General features: G+C 41.5%; 1 protein-coding gene across 2 annotated transcripts in view; it reads right to left on the bottom strand.

Annotated features, from left to right (window-relative positions):
* Positions 1-16,899, bottom strand: part of LOC118771009 (contactin-associated protein-like 2) — a 231,779-nt gene that overhangs the window by 61,789 nt on the left and 153,091 nt on the right. For both annotated transcript variants that reach the window (XM_036518836.1, XM_036518838.1), the window contains exons 11-13: positions 15,133-15,239; positions 12,753-12,872; positions 10,285-10,485 (exon numbers count right to left, since the gene is read on the bottom strand). In XM_036518836.1, the coding sequence (XP_036374729.1) occupies positions 10,285-10,485; positions 12,753-12,872; positions 15,133-15,239 (428 nt within the window). The remainder of the gene's footprint in view (positions 1-10,284; positions 10,486-12,752; positions 12,873-15,132; positions 15,240-16,899) is intronic.

Genomic DNA, 16,899 nt, shown 5'->3' with positions numbered 1-16,899 from the left:
ATAGTTAAAGATACTGGATGCCACTGGGGTCTAGTGATTTCTCTCTTGCGCATTTCCCCGTTTTGATATTCATGACAGTGGGCAGTGTTTCAGGAATATCAATGCTGGAACAAATGTGTTTTTTCTTTAGTTTCATTTTAGTTGTCTAGTGGTTCAGAGCACATAAATGTGCATGACAACACTCATTCTTAAGAGAAATCAAATTTAAATTCTTCACCTACATTTTCAAGTACAGCCAAGTGCAACAGACCTAATACTAAGTTTTATAGTTCAAGAACAGAACTGCAATTAGAACAGAAAAATGAATTAATTCATTGTAAATGTGTATCAACGAACAAATTCTCATACACAGTAAGCCAAATAAAACTTGCACTCTCACATCCCGAAGGCCCTTCTCACACCCTGTATGTGTAATATGATATAATAACTCCACAGACTAGCTGTCTGACTGCATCTTCAGTTTTATAAGATTGAGATTTAACAGTCGCTGATGAAGTGTAACTTCTCACGGTGGTTCTGATGCAGCTTTGGGAACAGAGGCATACGATAAGCTGCTTTCTCGCTCAATGCGGTGCGAAACGGCTCTGACGAATGCTTGATATTATAGCTGAGATCCCACCTAGCCTCTTCATGTCACAAGTCTCTTAATCAGGAGGGAGTGAAGCAGCTCTCGGGAAAGCAATCGGGCCAAAACCACCAGCACCAATCTTTGGAACTCCTCCCTGGTCTCCACTTTCCGAAACTATGCACATACTTTTATCCTGAAACCCTTCTAAAAATGCCCTTTCAAGAGTTGCTAGCTGTCGATACTTTCCAACACAAAAAGTGACTGAATAAAATGAATAAAACAGAAAATAACTACATTTAGTAGGTACATACGAACTATGCATGCTGTGTAGATTCATTACTCTTTTTCTTTAGCCCCATAAGACGGATTTGGCAGAGGTTTGCCCCATAGCAAATTACTTGCATTCTTTTGATAACCACGAATCACTTTCAGCTGTGCAGTCTGAAGGCCGGAACCTGGAAACTGAATCATTCAGGAAACACGAAGTAAATACTGAAAGGTGAACAAAGGTCTCTGTACTTTCTCATTTCTGGACTTGTTCTCGTGCTGCTGCTGCCCTGCTATCGGAAGTCGCGCAGTAGCAAGCTGGCTGTAACTCACGACTCATGGCAGCACCTTCACATTTCAAATTATTTATCGCGTTGGTCCACAACTAGAAGTTAATCACACACTGAGACAGCTGGTGTATTAGGCAGCCCTTTGTGGGTTCCACCCCCTTCTTTCGAGAGGACAGTAGGGAGACAGAAGGGACGTCCCGTTCCAGCGGTCCTGACAGAAGCCGACAGAGCCCAGCAGAAGCCACACGCTAATTACTTTTGCTCTCACACCTACGCCCCTCTGCTAGCTCCTAACATGCTGTTCTGTGTTAGATAGGCACAGGTCAATGAGTGACTCAGGCACAACCATGCGTTTTCAATGGCCATGAACAACAAAATCAAATCACACAAAATGAAAAGGAACATTCAGATCCATAGTGTACAGTGATGACACCACTGTGGGTAACAGTAATGGCGTAGGAGCTATTATGGAGAGGTAGCTTTGCGAAGAATGATAAGTCTGTGCTGGAGGGCTGGTGTCTTGAACACCACCAATGTTTCAAAAGAAGAGTGTGCTTAAAAATATGTATTTCTCCATATTTTATCTCTTCGCAGTCTTCTTGGTAATGAGGTAAGATCGTGTGATTGATGTTTTCCTCCTTGCCTCTGGTGACAAACCTCTCTGTGAATGTGCTTGTCCCTGAGTATGAGAGCAGAACCATGATCCTAAACCATGTAGGGAGGGGGAACATTAGGTCTGAGACACCACTCTGTCTCGGTGGTGAATTTTAAGCCTGGTGCTATCTGAAGTCGATAACATGTAGCAGGGAGATGGCCAAAGTAGGAGAATGATGTACATTTTTAAAGGGCTCAGCTCTGAGATAATTTCCTAGCCATTTCCTCCCTGGATGAAGAATGGTGTCTAAAAAAAGGAAAAAGTAATCTGCCAAGTGGAAATAAAACCGTTTCCACCCCTCTCATTTTCACCATCCCATCTGTGGAAGATATGAAGAACCAGGGGCTCACTGTAACACTGTATAAAGCCCAGAAGTGAAAACATCCAACCCTGCAATCTGCTTGCTAGAATTAAACTAGTTTGCTTTGTAGCATTTTAAACACATACAAAGGAATTCAGTCAAAGTGTAAGTGGTGTAATTAATCAAACTATTATTTACTGTATTTGCTTCATAGCCACGATTATTGAGCTCACACATGTACATGGCATCCATTTAAACTTTTGGATATTTGCTAGGATGTCTTGGGTTAACTAGCCTTTTAAAGGATACAACAGCAATGTACCAACCTGGATTTAACCCTGCAACCTACTAAGTTCATATCCAGTTTCTTAAGCACCATTTATCAGGTAAATAAGAATTACACACGTGTATGTGAAAAAAACTCTTTATAAAGTTGGGGCTTGAGATATTATCTATTATGACTTTTTTAATACAGTTCCCCAGTTTCATTAATGTACCTCATTATATATGAAGAAGCACAATCTGCAGCATCATTTCAAATTACTGAGAAACATTATATTCCCATCTCAACAGCAAGGGCTGCGCATAGGAGAGCTATTTATAGTGGTCCAAATAAAATGGTGTCATAAATCAACTGGGCGAGACACGTTCTGTATCAGAGTGTCTTAAGGAAACGAAACGAAACGAAACGAACGAAAAAAAAGTGATAGAAATATATTCCTCAAATCCATTATTCTATAAAAACAATTTTTAGACAGGTATAATCATATTCAATTCAGGCACATACGTCCCCTGTAAAATTGGCATCTCCGCTTCAGTGCCGCTCAGTTATCACAAACATTTGCTTATTACAAGGGGGTGGGGGGGAAAGATGCTGACTTCACATTTCTGCTCCTGAGCAAACACAGTACCTCACATCTTTACGTCAAGGCCTCTCCGTAGCCCAGGTGTTGAAGCAAGATGAGCGCTCGTGCCGGAACGTTCATTACAGCAATAAACGGATCAGAGGACGGCGGGCCCCTTGACGGGCAGCCGTGAAGCAACCCCCAATGGCGGCCGCGGAGGAACAGCGCGGCAATCGTTTTGGAGGGAACACATTCTTTACCTTGTCATTTGGGATGCGCGTCGGGGTGGAAACGACTGTGGCCTGAGCTTTGATGTAAAACTAATGGCATAAAAAAGCACCAGTGCAGACCCCGTATATGACAGATGGGGCAGCAGTCAAGCATAATGGTTTTGCAAGCGTTTATGAGCAGAAGGTAGTGGGTTCAAACCTTAGATGAGACATTACCGTTCTACCCTCGAGGAGGGTACTTAACCTGTATTGCTTGAGTATGCATCATTCATATACAATAAAGTGTGCATACCACGTAGAGTAGGTCTCCCTGAATAGGTGAATCTGCAAAGCAAATATATCTACTATGGACCCAGAAATGACTCCTCTTCCAGTGTCAGTGCCTCAGTCTCCCCCAGCTTCTAATAACCTGTGTTATCAGCGCAGTTGTACGCACTAAGATGTCTATGTTCAGATTCTCTGAATAAATGGTAGCATAAATACTATATGAGTTCCTGCTAAGCCATGTAGCACAGAACAAAAGATTCTAGATGGAATGTTCCGGAGCCGCTTCACTACTGAGAAGTGGGGGAGAGCAGACGCTTGTCCTATCAGGGGTGCTGTCTGAAACAGGGCTTAAGTGAATGCAGCCATGCGCAAATTGCACTTTGAGAATGGTACTGGCTCCGTGACTGAACATACACATTCAACCTGTTAACCCACAGTGATGACTAAATCATTTTACAATGAATCAGAAATAAATTTATGTGTCAGAACTGCATTGATGTAATAGGATGATAGGATTTGAGCTCTACTTGACCCATACAAAATTGGAATACCACCAGACCAGTGCTCAATAACTTGTACAATTAAAAAAAAAAAAGAAAAAGCGTATTAGAGAACTAGGTTTGTGAACTTTCATCACAGTAAAGATAATGACATTTCTTGTGATGAAAATTGTTTTTGCAATCTGTTCTGACTCATTTACATACAGTTCCTTTCATAGTGTGAAATAAATATCTCAGTGAAATTGTTCCAAACAACCTTATCAGTGTCACTGCAAAGTAAGAATTTGTTGGTGCACATTTACAATGAATTAATTCATCGTTGGGTGAGGAGTTAGTTCTAGAACATTCTGAGGCCAAGTCAGTCAAAATGTGAAGCGGCTCGGCCTCATCTTTCAGTAACATTCAGTGACAAAATTAAGATGGATTTGCTTTTTACAAACATAACTATACTTTTCATTTGTTTCAGATTGAAATGTAAAACTTGTTTGTCTAAAGATGAAACAAACAACATTCCCGGACAGAAAAGCTAGCAGATAACAAGCGGGAAACAGATGCAGAGTCTTAAATACCCATGGAGGAGCTCCATGCACAAACAGCTGTCAGACTTGTGAAGTCTGAATTAATCAACACTTCTCAGGGAACCACTTTTCAAGTCTTCTTTCACTCACTGTTTTGTGAGGTTTTAACTGGGACAGACATTGCTAAAAGCAGACACCTGCAACATCAACAATGCTATCATGCGCACTTAAAACATTATGTTTGCATTGTGCAAGACAACAAGGTTTTCAGTTTTCAGACCTCCAGCTGCTCAGATATTCCCTGCTCATCTCTATGTTTGTCTTGTATGGACATGTGATATATTTGCAAATTAATCTAGTTTTTTTTCATCAGTCTTGAATCAACTCCTGCAATGCTGAGAGCACAGATGTGTTTTCTGGGATGGACTTTAATTTAATTAAGAATACCCTACCTTAAGAATGAAGGGAATATGGCCAAAGCCATCTGGTAAGGTGGAATCCTGTGACTTTGCATGGCCCCTCATCCTGACCAGACCATAAAACAACATGGTGCCATCTGAAAAAGACCCTTTGTTTGCATTGATTTTAATGCACAAAAGCTGGACTTTTAAGGTGCTGCAGAACCTGATGCTCAGATTGCACAGTGAGAGATAAGGTGCAGTCACACACTTTCACTGGCGGCAGATGGCTGTAACGAAACAGGCTGGCAGACATTGAGGCTGTCGGAGGAGAGAGAAAGGAATGCAGCATGAGGCCCAAGGCAGACTGACACTGCCAACAGAGGAGTCCCCAGATGGAGCACAGACTTTGACAGGGACATGTAGTCTATGCAAACATCACTATGTAGATAAACACATGCCTATGCAATCTACACACATCAGCATGTGGTCTACACACATCAGTATGTGGTCTACACATATCACTATGGAGTGTAAACACATTGTTATGCAGCCTGAACACACACCACTATGAAGTCTAAGCACATCACTATAAAATCTACACACACATTGCTATGCAGTTCGGCACACGCATCACGATACTGTTCTGCACAAACATACACTGCCAGACAGGCTTCACACACACACGCTCACACACACACACACACACACACACACACACACACACACACACACACACACACACACACACACACACACACACACACACACACACAAACACATACACACAAGCACGGAAAAACACTGTCACATACACACTAATGATAATTTAGGTGTCTGCAAAGCTGACAGCCTAATGCCCAAAGCCACTTGCGCTTTCCAGCTGTACTGTACCTTTGCAGAGGAAATGTAAGTAACTTTTTCACAGGGTTCAAGTTCCAAATCTAGGATTTGTGCCTGCTGCCTTTTTGCCTTCTAGCCCAGTCCATTAACCACTAGACCACACTGCCAAGACTGCAACCTTTCGAAACATACTCCAGGCACATCTATCTGTCTCGGGAGAGGAGTGCTGATTCACTGTTTTAAGAGCTCTCTCCATCGTTCAAGAGACATGGATATGAGTGATACAAAGTGAATTATGCAGCTCAGAGCATATATTGACAACATTAAGCCTGCTGGATCCTGTGGCCTGCTTCAAAAACAGATGCATGCACCTAAAGCTGTCCTCTGATGAAGAGGAAAAAAAGCACTGCAATGTCAATATCAGGTATTGTGCATCAGAGAAGAAAACCTGCAGTTTGATAGACCTTCAAAACACTACAAACAGAAGGCAAAGATCACAGTTCTGCTGCAAGTATTGGTGTGAGCTTTTCACAGGACTATTAAAGCTCCACGTTCCTTAATTAAAGCACTTAGTAGTGATGTCTGGTGCAAGGAAAAAATGCCGCTATGAAAAATATGAAATGTGTCAAAACTGCATAAATATTTTACAAGCATGTGACCTATCTGGGGCCATTGAAATCTAAAATGGCAATGCTTGTGCATTCATAGAAATATTATAGGAAAGAAACAGAAATTAAAATATCAGGCTACTGTGTAAAAGCATGTGGGTTTCCTCAAACCAGCTCTAAGCTACTTCCTTGGATTTAACTACAAATTGCAAATGTCTCAATAAATAGATGTACAAACCACGCAGGCTGTGTCTCGGGCGGGAGGGGATGTATAGTCAATCAAGGGAAAGAAACACACTCCTACGAGCAGCAAGATGTTACAGTCTCCCAGTACAACCGCTTTAATTCAGACACCTTTAAATTTCTTCCTCTAGATTCATTACTGAGATTGACACTGCAGTGTCCTAACAGCGAGATGCAAATTTAGTCTTTCAAAAACAGATCAGCTGAAGTGTATAGATTGGTCTGGCGTATAGTGTACAGAATCATATACACCAGTCTGATGTATAATTTTTAGATGAAGAGTATGATCAGTGTAAGAATGATCAGTCCTACTTGCGGAAATATCTCCGAGTTCAGAGAAGTTCTAGTCAAGTGTGGTTTACTGAGTAGAGTAAATGATGAGCACAATGTACACTGGGCACTGCAAGGAAGGGCAAATACAGAGAAATGTTAGGGTGCCTGACAGGAGCCACCATGATGGTCCACCCACAGGCCAAAAACAAAGAGGCTGATAAACTTAATCACTCTCAGATCAGTGATTAGTTGGTATGTAGTACCAATGGTTACTATGCTAACACATAGACCAAATGGTTGTCTGTAGACAGTCTCCTGCAGACATGTAAATCAGCTTTCCTGAGATACCAGGCCCCATTCCCTATAAACAAGCTTATAAGAGCATTTAAGGAAACTCCATGAAAAAAATGCCCAATATTCCTTACATCCGTCTATTTTAAGGGAAGTGCACTTAAAACAAGTGGACTTACAGCCAATGAATGCTACATCAAAGGACAAAGACTGAAAGCCTTAATGTATGAGATATGCATGAGAGCATGCCACTACGGTACTGCTTCCTTTGTAACATATCTCTGTCTCATGTCTCTTGAGATGAATGACTTTGAGATATATTTATCATACAAAACAATTGGAGAATGACATCCTGGTCAATAAGATGTATGGATGCAATTATCTGTATGACATTACATGGAATGGTAATGCTTAAGTGTTTTGTGGTTCTGTAGCTACTTTTACACTAGCACTAGTGTGTGTGCGTGCATGTGTGAGAGAGAGTGAGAGAGATAATATAGATTTCCAGATACACATCAGAACCATTCCAGGAATTTAAAAATATGTAAAATCTATATTAGAGAGATTTTCACATCACACTGGAAAAACACAAATATGAGTAAAACTGCATATATAAAAGTAAATCCATAACTGAGATATTTTGACACTTATTATCTATGTGCCTATTTGTAACACTAAATATACCTATATTCTGTATTTTATTCTTTATCATAAAGCGACATTAATAAGGTTTAAGTAATGGGCAGCAACACTGAAAATGTATTCTAACATTACCCTTGGACTCAAAACCAACTGAAATGAGCAAAACAGCAAGCACATCTTCAGAATGAAAAGTGAAGAGAGGAAAAAAAAGTTAACTTCCTCCATATGTAAACCTAAACGCTAATAACCATCTGCTTTAGAATTATAAGAGCCATTAAAATGGCATCAATCAGACAGGCAAACCTCAGGGAACAGGGAACCTAAAGTTACAGCACTGGGTCTCATGGAAGAAGAACAGCACCCTGGGGCAGCTTTCAATAATGGGGCCATTTACCACCACGCCAATGTCATTTCTCACACCCATGGGTAGCATGCCCATTTTCTCTTACATTCCAATGTATGAACTGGAGAATTTACTTCAAAATGTGGTTTACAGCTTATTAGGCTGAAGTCAGTTGAAAAATTGCATGCTTCAATTACCTCATTACCTTATGACTGGTTTCATCTGATTTAAAATTGTATCAAAGCTGATCTGTGGTATTGTGCATAGGCTATCATTGTTAAACTGCAAGCTGTTATGATGAGAGTAAATGTATAGATGCCTTATCAAAGATAATGGGCACAAGAATATATTGGGTCTGACAGGATGACAGGAGTCAGGGGAGTCAGTGTACTAGGTTCTGATTGGTCAAATGTACAATGATGGACTCAGAGGAGCCAGCGAATATTATTATTTCATTGGAAGGAATAGATGAAAATAAAACATTTGTTAAGCAACCTAGATAATAATTTTGGACTCCTATGGTTATCATAATAGTATATAATTGCATATATAATATAATTGCAGTTTCAAGTGTTAGCCCATGGACAGAACCATTTTTGGCAGCAGTCAGGGAAATGGACTGAACCAATGACTGTCATCCCAGTTAAAAATATATGCCAATGGCTAAAACTTGGGGAGCACAAGAAATCTGGCACATCGGCACAGCACTACCCACAACGAACTCCTCTCCTGTACGGTTACCATGGTATCGCAGGGGGAGAGAAGAGTCTAGCTTGGGTGACATCCGTCCCATAATCGTGACCGAATTTGAGTTCCTGCTCAGGAAACGGAATGGGAAGCTGTCAGATGCCCATGGCCCCACTCTGTCTTAATAACGGCTGGGATTTGAGTTGGAGAAAGATTTATTCCTCCGGTCTGCAACAGAGAGCCGTGTGTCCCTACGTCCTGCGTGGAGATGTCCTAGACGGATGGCACCGGCCTCAGCTTTGGGCTTCTGGGGGTTGGGACAGCTGGTGGGCGGGGAGTGGTGGATTTCAAATGTCTGAGGCGATATTAAGCAACGGAGACAGAGTCCCGCCTCAAACCACATCAGCTTCCCCCCCACCAGAAGCTCTCTGTCCAAGCTGTGTTAGTGATTGTTTTGCCATTCTTTAAGGATGCCTTGCATCCTTATAAACCAGCCAACCAGCAGTACGAGGAACTTCATTCTGAACCTCACCTACGAGTTACCATGGTGACATTCCTGTCACATGTCTCTTATCTGTATTACCCCCCACCCCCCCCCCCCAAATAAATAAATAAATAAATTTAAAAAGCAGGCAGGATTCCATCCCCACAAGCTCTGTAACTTCCTGAGATGGAGCGAGATTTCACAAATGACACCGCCAACAGAAGGAATGACAATGCTTTCGACGGCAGAGCCCTGTGGCACAAATTGCTTCCATGCTGTAAATGTGACTGGAGCTTTGGGAGGAGAAACTAGCTTTGTCACAATATCAGGGCCCTAACACAAATCTGGACTGAGGAAACACATCAGTATTTAGCCCATTATATCTAACCATCATCCAACTTCTTTTAAAAACATGACAAAAGGACCTACGCGAGCCCAGCCAAGCAAACCCTAATAAAACAGAGGGGAATAAAACATTAGTGGGAAATCATGCCCAAGCAGTTTTTCAATGCAACCACATAGTGTGCTGTTAAGGGTTTGTGGAACAGTTAGGCCTGCAGTGGTTACATTATATTTTGGCTGTTATTTAGAGTGGACTGAAAATAATGCTAAGCCTTGCTTGGTAGGTTGTTTCTACTTATAAACATAATGCTAACTCAAGATGATAAATGTTGAGGTATTTTTAAATGCTTGCTAGCTACTAAGGAAAACACATTAGGTTAGCTTACTATTAATGCATACATAATATCAGTTAGCTACTTCACAGCTTCACAACCCCATTGCAAGTTTATGCTTCCCCAAGTGTTTTCCATGTGTAAACTGTCGTAGCCAGATACAGGCTTAAAAAGGACATGGTTCAGCTACTGTATCTGATAGGGCTCAATTCTTCCTAGCCCCCCCCCCAGAAACCTTCCCACCTGTAAACTGAAGAAAGCATATGCCCTGCTGATGACAATGAAATCTAATGTAGCACATGCAAATACACACATGCACGCGCACGCACACACGCGCACACACACACAGTCTCTTACCTGGGGTGTTGAGCAGCCGGGACATGCGGCAGGCGTAGGACACATGCTGCTGGCAGTGCTCGGCGCTGCCTGTAATGGCGGACACCTGCTCCATGGTGGCGCTGTAGTTCAGCTGCACCAGCGCCCTGCTGTCCCTGTTGGGCTTGCTGACCGCCGTCTGGGGGGGTAGGCTGTGCATCACCGTTGTCCACACCTTGTCCTCTGGGGACACAAAGGGATCACAAAGAATGCGTCAGGCAGCAGAAACACTTTTCCCCAACTATCTACTATCCTCAGAGGTGGACACCCCGGCTTCAGAAAGTAATGTATTATGTATTTGTTCTAGACATTCACTAAACAAGGTGATTTCACTAATTAGCTCCTCTCCCTGGCTGAAGAGTTGTGACAATTAAATTCAGCTGGTGTAGTGCATGGGTGGAACAAATATGTGGCAGAACTTTTACTTTCTGAAGCCAGCGTTGTCCACCTCTGACTATCCTGTCTTGTTTTGAATAAACCCATAGTTTTCCAGATGTGTCTTTGCCTCCTGAGTAGTAATTTGTAGTGTAGGACTGCTCTTAAAATCGTTAAACTCTCAGATTCATTGAGTCAGGTGTTCAAGTGCTTGATTGACAATAAAGGCCATAGGACCAGGATACAGGGTAGAGTAGCCAGGGGAGAGTAGCCTTGCAAACACTGTGGCCCTTCAGGACCAAGGTAGAGTAACCCTGCAGCCACTGCAGCCCTCTAGGACCAGGGCTGAGGAACGTTAAAAAGAAAAATCTGTAGAGGGGGTAGGCAACCCTGAAATTTCATTCCAGACATTGAAGACTTGTGAATGTGAGGTACTAAGAATATTTATCACCTGTGCACTTTTTGGCTTCATAATCGATCTGATGAAATAATTAAGGCAAGGTTTCAGCCTCACAATTGATCCAGTGAAATAAGAACAGGTTTGTATGGAACAGCAGCTCAAAGCAACTAGTCATGTCCTGCAGGGCATTGCACTGGGACTCCACACAGTGATGCAACATTATGGCACCACCGTGCAGTGGAAATGCAGGCAGGGCAAACTGGCAGAGGTGAAGGAAAAAACTCTCCACCAATGAAAGCGCTCGATGGTGACATCACTCAAAAATTGTGCATAGCCTGCCCACATGGTTGGAATTGCACTAGGCTGGTTATGACTTTACCTGAAGGCCTGCAGGGAGTGTAATGCAATAGGAGTAAAATTAAAAAGGGTAAAATACTAAATCCTTCCCCTAGGTGATTCCTATAAATCCACCGAATGAAACATTCCTCTTTTCAGAAATGGCACTTGATAATGACAAAATGGTACTGCCCTTTGGAAGGACATTAAATGGGTATAGTATTGCTAACTAGATTCCATTTTTAGTTTAAGAGAGCACCTTCAATACCTTCTTAACAAACCTTGATTGGGTAAGTAGATTTTGCACTTTCACTGTGTAACCAATTCTGCTGTCCTACTTGATTCTTACATCTGAACGTCTAATTTTGAAACCCATTAGGGCGTGTGTGTGTGTGTGTGTGTGTGTGTGTGTGTGTGTGTGTGCGCCCGTGTGTGTGTGAAGCCTCAAAAGACTTTACGCTTTCAGCTTACAGTTCAGCATCTTGCTGCCTTGGCAACATATGAATTCACGCAGCAAGGTATATGTAATGTCTACAGAAGATTAATGTGTGTTGTTGTATGGGGGCACTGTGCTGTAGTTCAACTGGGGAGCTGTAGCCACTTTTTCCACTATCAAAAGCATGTCACCCGAGATGAATTCACATTATATTTACATTCAGGCCTGCCAAAGCTGTCATGCACAATATCTGTGATTTGCAGTCAGTTGCACTGGCTCTGAGTAAAACATCCAAAACAGAAAAACACTATGCTTTACTCCACTGTTTGCCCATAGAAACATTGTATACTTCAAAAATTTGTCAATACATTTCCCTATGCCATTTATGTTTTCATTTTGGCAGAATGACAATTAGGCATTTACTAGTTCAACAGCAAGGGGATAGGCTGTTACTCACACATGCGCATGAGAGGCCATTAAAAAGCTCCTCTTTCATAATACACTGTTCTTCATACCTATTAACTCAATAACATTGTTGTGGCTGTTTTGTGAGAAAAATAAATACTACAATGTCTAATAACTTTTACCAGTCCTACGAATAAAGGATAGTTTCCTTCTGTTAGGTTCTTTTCAGCGCTCTGCGGGAAGCATTTAAAACTCTTGAGATACCGTTGCACTGATACTAGCTGTTTGTGCCTTTGTTCCTGTGGCTCTTACAGTATGTATTATATTCTTGCTGTGGTGGCCCAGCATTGTGAGTCTCTCTGTCATAAAATCGTCTGGCACACAAACAAACGAGTCTAACCAAATGCCTGTGACATGTGCGAAGTGAGGCGACCGTGAGGTAAACTAGGGCAAAAGTTTGTCGGGGGACGGCGACGAAGGCGAGGGCGTGCGTCTCACCCGTCATGTTGCAGATGACCCTGAACGGCCCCAGGGGCCCGCTCCCGTCCGGGTCAATCCAGTAGGTGTCAGAGGTCCGGCCCAGGTGCTTGTACGCCTCACATGACTGCTCGTAGACAGCTGGACAGGAAAGAAAGCAATTATAAAGAGACAAATTACAGCTAGGAGGTATTGACAGAGACAACGTGACGAGACTCCCAATATGCATGCTAGTCTACAGTTAACTCACCAAGACATGGAGAAACAAAGCATTGAATGGCTATGCAAATTATACAGGAATCCAAGCAGCAACAAGTGAAGGCCTTTTCAAGCTGAGAATGATAACGGTAAACTGTTACGATGACAATCTTTTGTGTTTCTGCAGTTGCACAAAAGAATGTTACTTTTTTATTTAACACACCTGTCAGTCATTTCCTTGTTCTCGTATACTATGCCATAACAGCTTCCTTCTTTTAAACAGCAGTCAATGGCACTGATTGTTGGACCACTATTGAAAAAATCTGACTGAAATTCATCCCAACAACTTATATCATCTTAGTCATATAGTTACTGTGGCGTCATTGCTGTGAGCTCCTTTCAGATGAATCTGAGCAATTTGCATATTTTTATCATTACTGTTATAGTTACCATTATACCATTATACTTATCATCAGCATTAACACAGAGGAAAACATCTTCCAGACACGATTCTGCTGCATGTCTGGGCGTGTATGCCAGGGGTCGGGTGAATACTTGCTGGCACGCACTGAAGGGAAAATGTACTTTCAGTGTGTGGCTTTTCTCATCACAGCAGTGAATGGAATCACCATTGCGAGGCTACGGGTGTGAGACACCACGGAGGAAGCCTGGCGTTTCCTGGCTAGCGCCTCTGCAGAGGTCTACCTGTCGTCTGTGCTTCCTACAGAGTGTGGCAGCGCTGGATGCAGTTGCCGGTATCAGCAAGACAAAAACACTTTACAGAAACCAGCTATGCAACTGAGGCTTGAAACCAGAGTTCAGTAATTAGGTCCCACTTGCCACAAACTGAATTCTAGCAAAGGCGAATAGCAATGATATTCTAAGGAAATATTCTTCTTTTTAATGCCTAACAACATTAAGTTTGGCAGTTGATCAAAAACGTTGTGCAAGAAAAATTTGTTCCTTGAAGTTATGGACAAAATGCATCACAGTAAGATTGAATATACTATAGGTCAAAGAAATCGTAGTTTTTCATTAAAACGTGTACACAGTATGCAAATGTCTTATTAAAGAAATTCTGCATTAAGACTGAACAAACTGTGACTCAATTTGGATATACACATAAAATCATCATGTAAAAATAATTTAATTGCTAAGTGGATCTGAGATACAGCATTTAGATGATCGCATTTTAACAGAGGATATGGAAATGGTAATTTCCAGGGAAATAAGAACACAGATAGGATTGTGGGAAGGGGCATTACCTGGGCTGGAGGGCTGCAGGGCCGCAGGGGTCAGAACTGCCTTTGAATCTGTAACTGATTTACACCTGGAACACTGGGTCAGTCCAGTTTCCATCCCGCTAACCACTTCAGTTAAATGATTCAGGTACAGGACAAAACCCAGTGGACCATGCAGCCCTCCAGGACCCCAGAACCAGAGCATTCCTTTCTTACATAATTCATGAAGCTCATTTTTGACATAAATATAGCTGTTATAGAGCCCCCTAGGCCTCTGTATTTTATAGAACTTTATATGCACATACTGACTGTCTTTTTCCCATTTTTCATGAATCTCATAATGGGTGGGGCTACCTTCTGTCAGTTTCTGACAAGAATGATCCAATCAGAAGACCCAAAGAAAAATTCTGCCGATCAATAAAAAATTCTAAGCAAAGCAATTGTCACAGGTTGCTTCAAAACCACATATGACTGACAGAGGTTGTGACAGTGCTTTAACAGTTGAAAGGAAACCGCCAGGAGTGACAGCTATGTAATCAATAAGATGGGATCAATCTATGAATTGAGACAGAGAGATGTCGCACTGGAACGATTTACAGTTGCATACATAGAGAAACATGAAGGAATAAGGAATCACAACGGTTTGTCCTTGACAAGACAAAAAGAACAACAAAATTGGGAAAATTTCCCTTTTTACCTACTAGTGGCAACAAATTCACACTAATATTGAGCTTAATCAACACACAATTCACACAATATTATCAGATGGATTAGAGGCACACAATCCAATGTAGAGCAGGGTCTCTGCACTGATCAGGGGTGGAATTATTTGTGTATATCTGGAATATGGTATAATATATTGGTAGCAATCAGAGAATGACAGCTTGCACATGTTAGCTCCACTCATCCCAAAGATCCACAAAGCCATAGTCTCCCATTGCATGGAAGGGTTATATTCTCACAGGTGTGGCACGTGGCTCCGGTGTACCCCGTCCCATCACAGGAGCAGCTGAAGCTGTCCCAGGTCTGCGTGCAGCCGCCCCCGTGCTCACAGTGGTTAGGCATACACCTGAGGAGAAAGGACAAGGACAGGACGAAAACATTACAGCACCTGAGCAGAACTGATTACATTAATCTTAAGAAAAAAGGGCACATACAAATCTCCACAGTATTGATAAATATATTTATAATATGTATGGGGGTAGCAGTGTAGAAAAGTGGTCAGGAGCAGCACTTGTAACAAAAAGATTGATGGTTTGATTCCCTGCTGGGGCGCTCCTGTTGTACCCATGGGCAAGGTACTTAGACCACAATGGCCTCAGTAAATATCCAGTGGTATAAATGGATAAAATTGTCAGTCCCTCCAGATAAGAGCATCTGCTAAATGACAATAATGTAATGTAATGTTTGTTTACAATAAAAAAGTCATGCCATAATTTCAGACAGTTATCTTCCTCATAAAACTTCCACTTTATCCTTACTTACAAAGTTTTTTTTTTATTTTTAATACACAAATTGTTGAGTAAACATAGAGAATACATCTCCTTTGTTTTACAGTTTATATCAAATAGTTCCTTGAAAAAAAATACTATTTTGACATTCACTGTGATCTACCACTGCCCTAAGTAATACATGTGTACCCTGAAATAAGGACACTCATGAAGTAATGACTGTATTGTACATTTATGATCTGCAAACATTTTGTCAATACGATCCTTGAGAACAGAGTTGCATACCCCTCCTTGAGTTTTGAATGACTTCACAGTTTGTAATGTATCTGAGATGCTAAATTCCTGTCTGTTTTTGCAAATAACAAATATTTTATGACTAAAGGGAATGTGCAGCTTCAAAGGGCTGACTACTCATCAGATGATTTCTTTGCTAGGCATTTTTAAAGTGATCAATCCCAAAGCTACAATATTCTGGCGAAAGGAGATTTTGATTTCTGCACAAATAAATTGCAAGATGGCTGACAAAAAAGCCAACTTGCATTTTAAACAGTTGTGATCATGACCGAGTGTGCTCTCGCATGGCTCTCCCTGTGAACAGCAGTGAGCAGGAATTGAAACTTGAAGCTCAATTGAAAACTGAAGCTCACTGCACATTCAGCCACACTGCCGCAAAGCTGCTTAGAATGGTTCTATAGTAGACTTACACACAGGGAAAGTACTTGGTTGGACAAACAAAAAATGTATTTATTTGGCTAAGCCACTAAAGTGTCCTGGGACTTATTTTCATATTTTTTTTCCTTTTTTGTCAGACAGCTTTGAATCTTGTTCACTACAGATATCACATGTTTTCCATATTTACTTCACCCCAAAAACAGCCTTTTCAAATAAAGTTAAAAATCACTGTTTTGACATCTCCACAGAGTACACAAGAAAGCTGTGAGGTTTTTTTTGTATACTTTCATCTTGCCGTCTCATTATGGTTTGAGCTGAGCATTACTTAAAGCTGCAAATTGAAAACAATTAATGGCTCCACAGACCGCCTCATGGATGATTAGCAGAAGCTCTCCAAAGATGTTTAGCAGAAACATCAAGCAGAATCTGTAAACAAGCTATGGTTTATCCCAGTATCAAGAAAAGTTCAGAATCCCTGATGCTTTTAAAGGGTTTGTTGCTCATCAAATCTATTATCACATGAGGGGTGGCATGAATAAAAAATGGCTCTTTCTTCCAATTGGTGTATTGCCAAGCACAACAGGTCACATTGTATACCATCACTAA

Source organism: Megalops cyprinoides, chromosome 24 (genome assembly GCF_013368585.1).
Source record: "Megalops cyprinoides isolate fMegCyp1 chromosome 24, fMegCyp1.pri, whole genome shotgun sequence".
Taxonomy (NCBI): Eukaryota; Metazoa; Chordata; class Actinopteri; order Elopiformes; family Megalopidae; genus Megalops; species Megalops cyprinoides.
The sequence above is the reverse complement of the archived record's forward strand: the minus strand, read 5'-3'. Positions and strand labels throughout refer to the sequence as shown.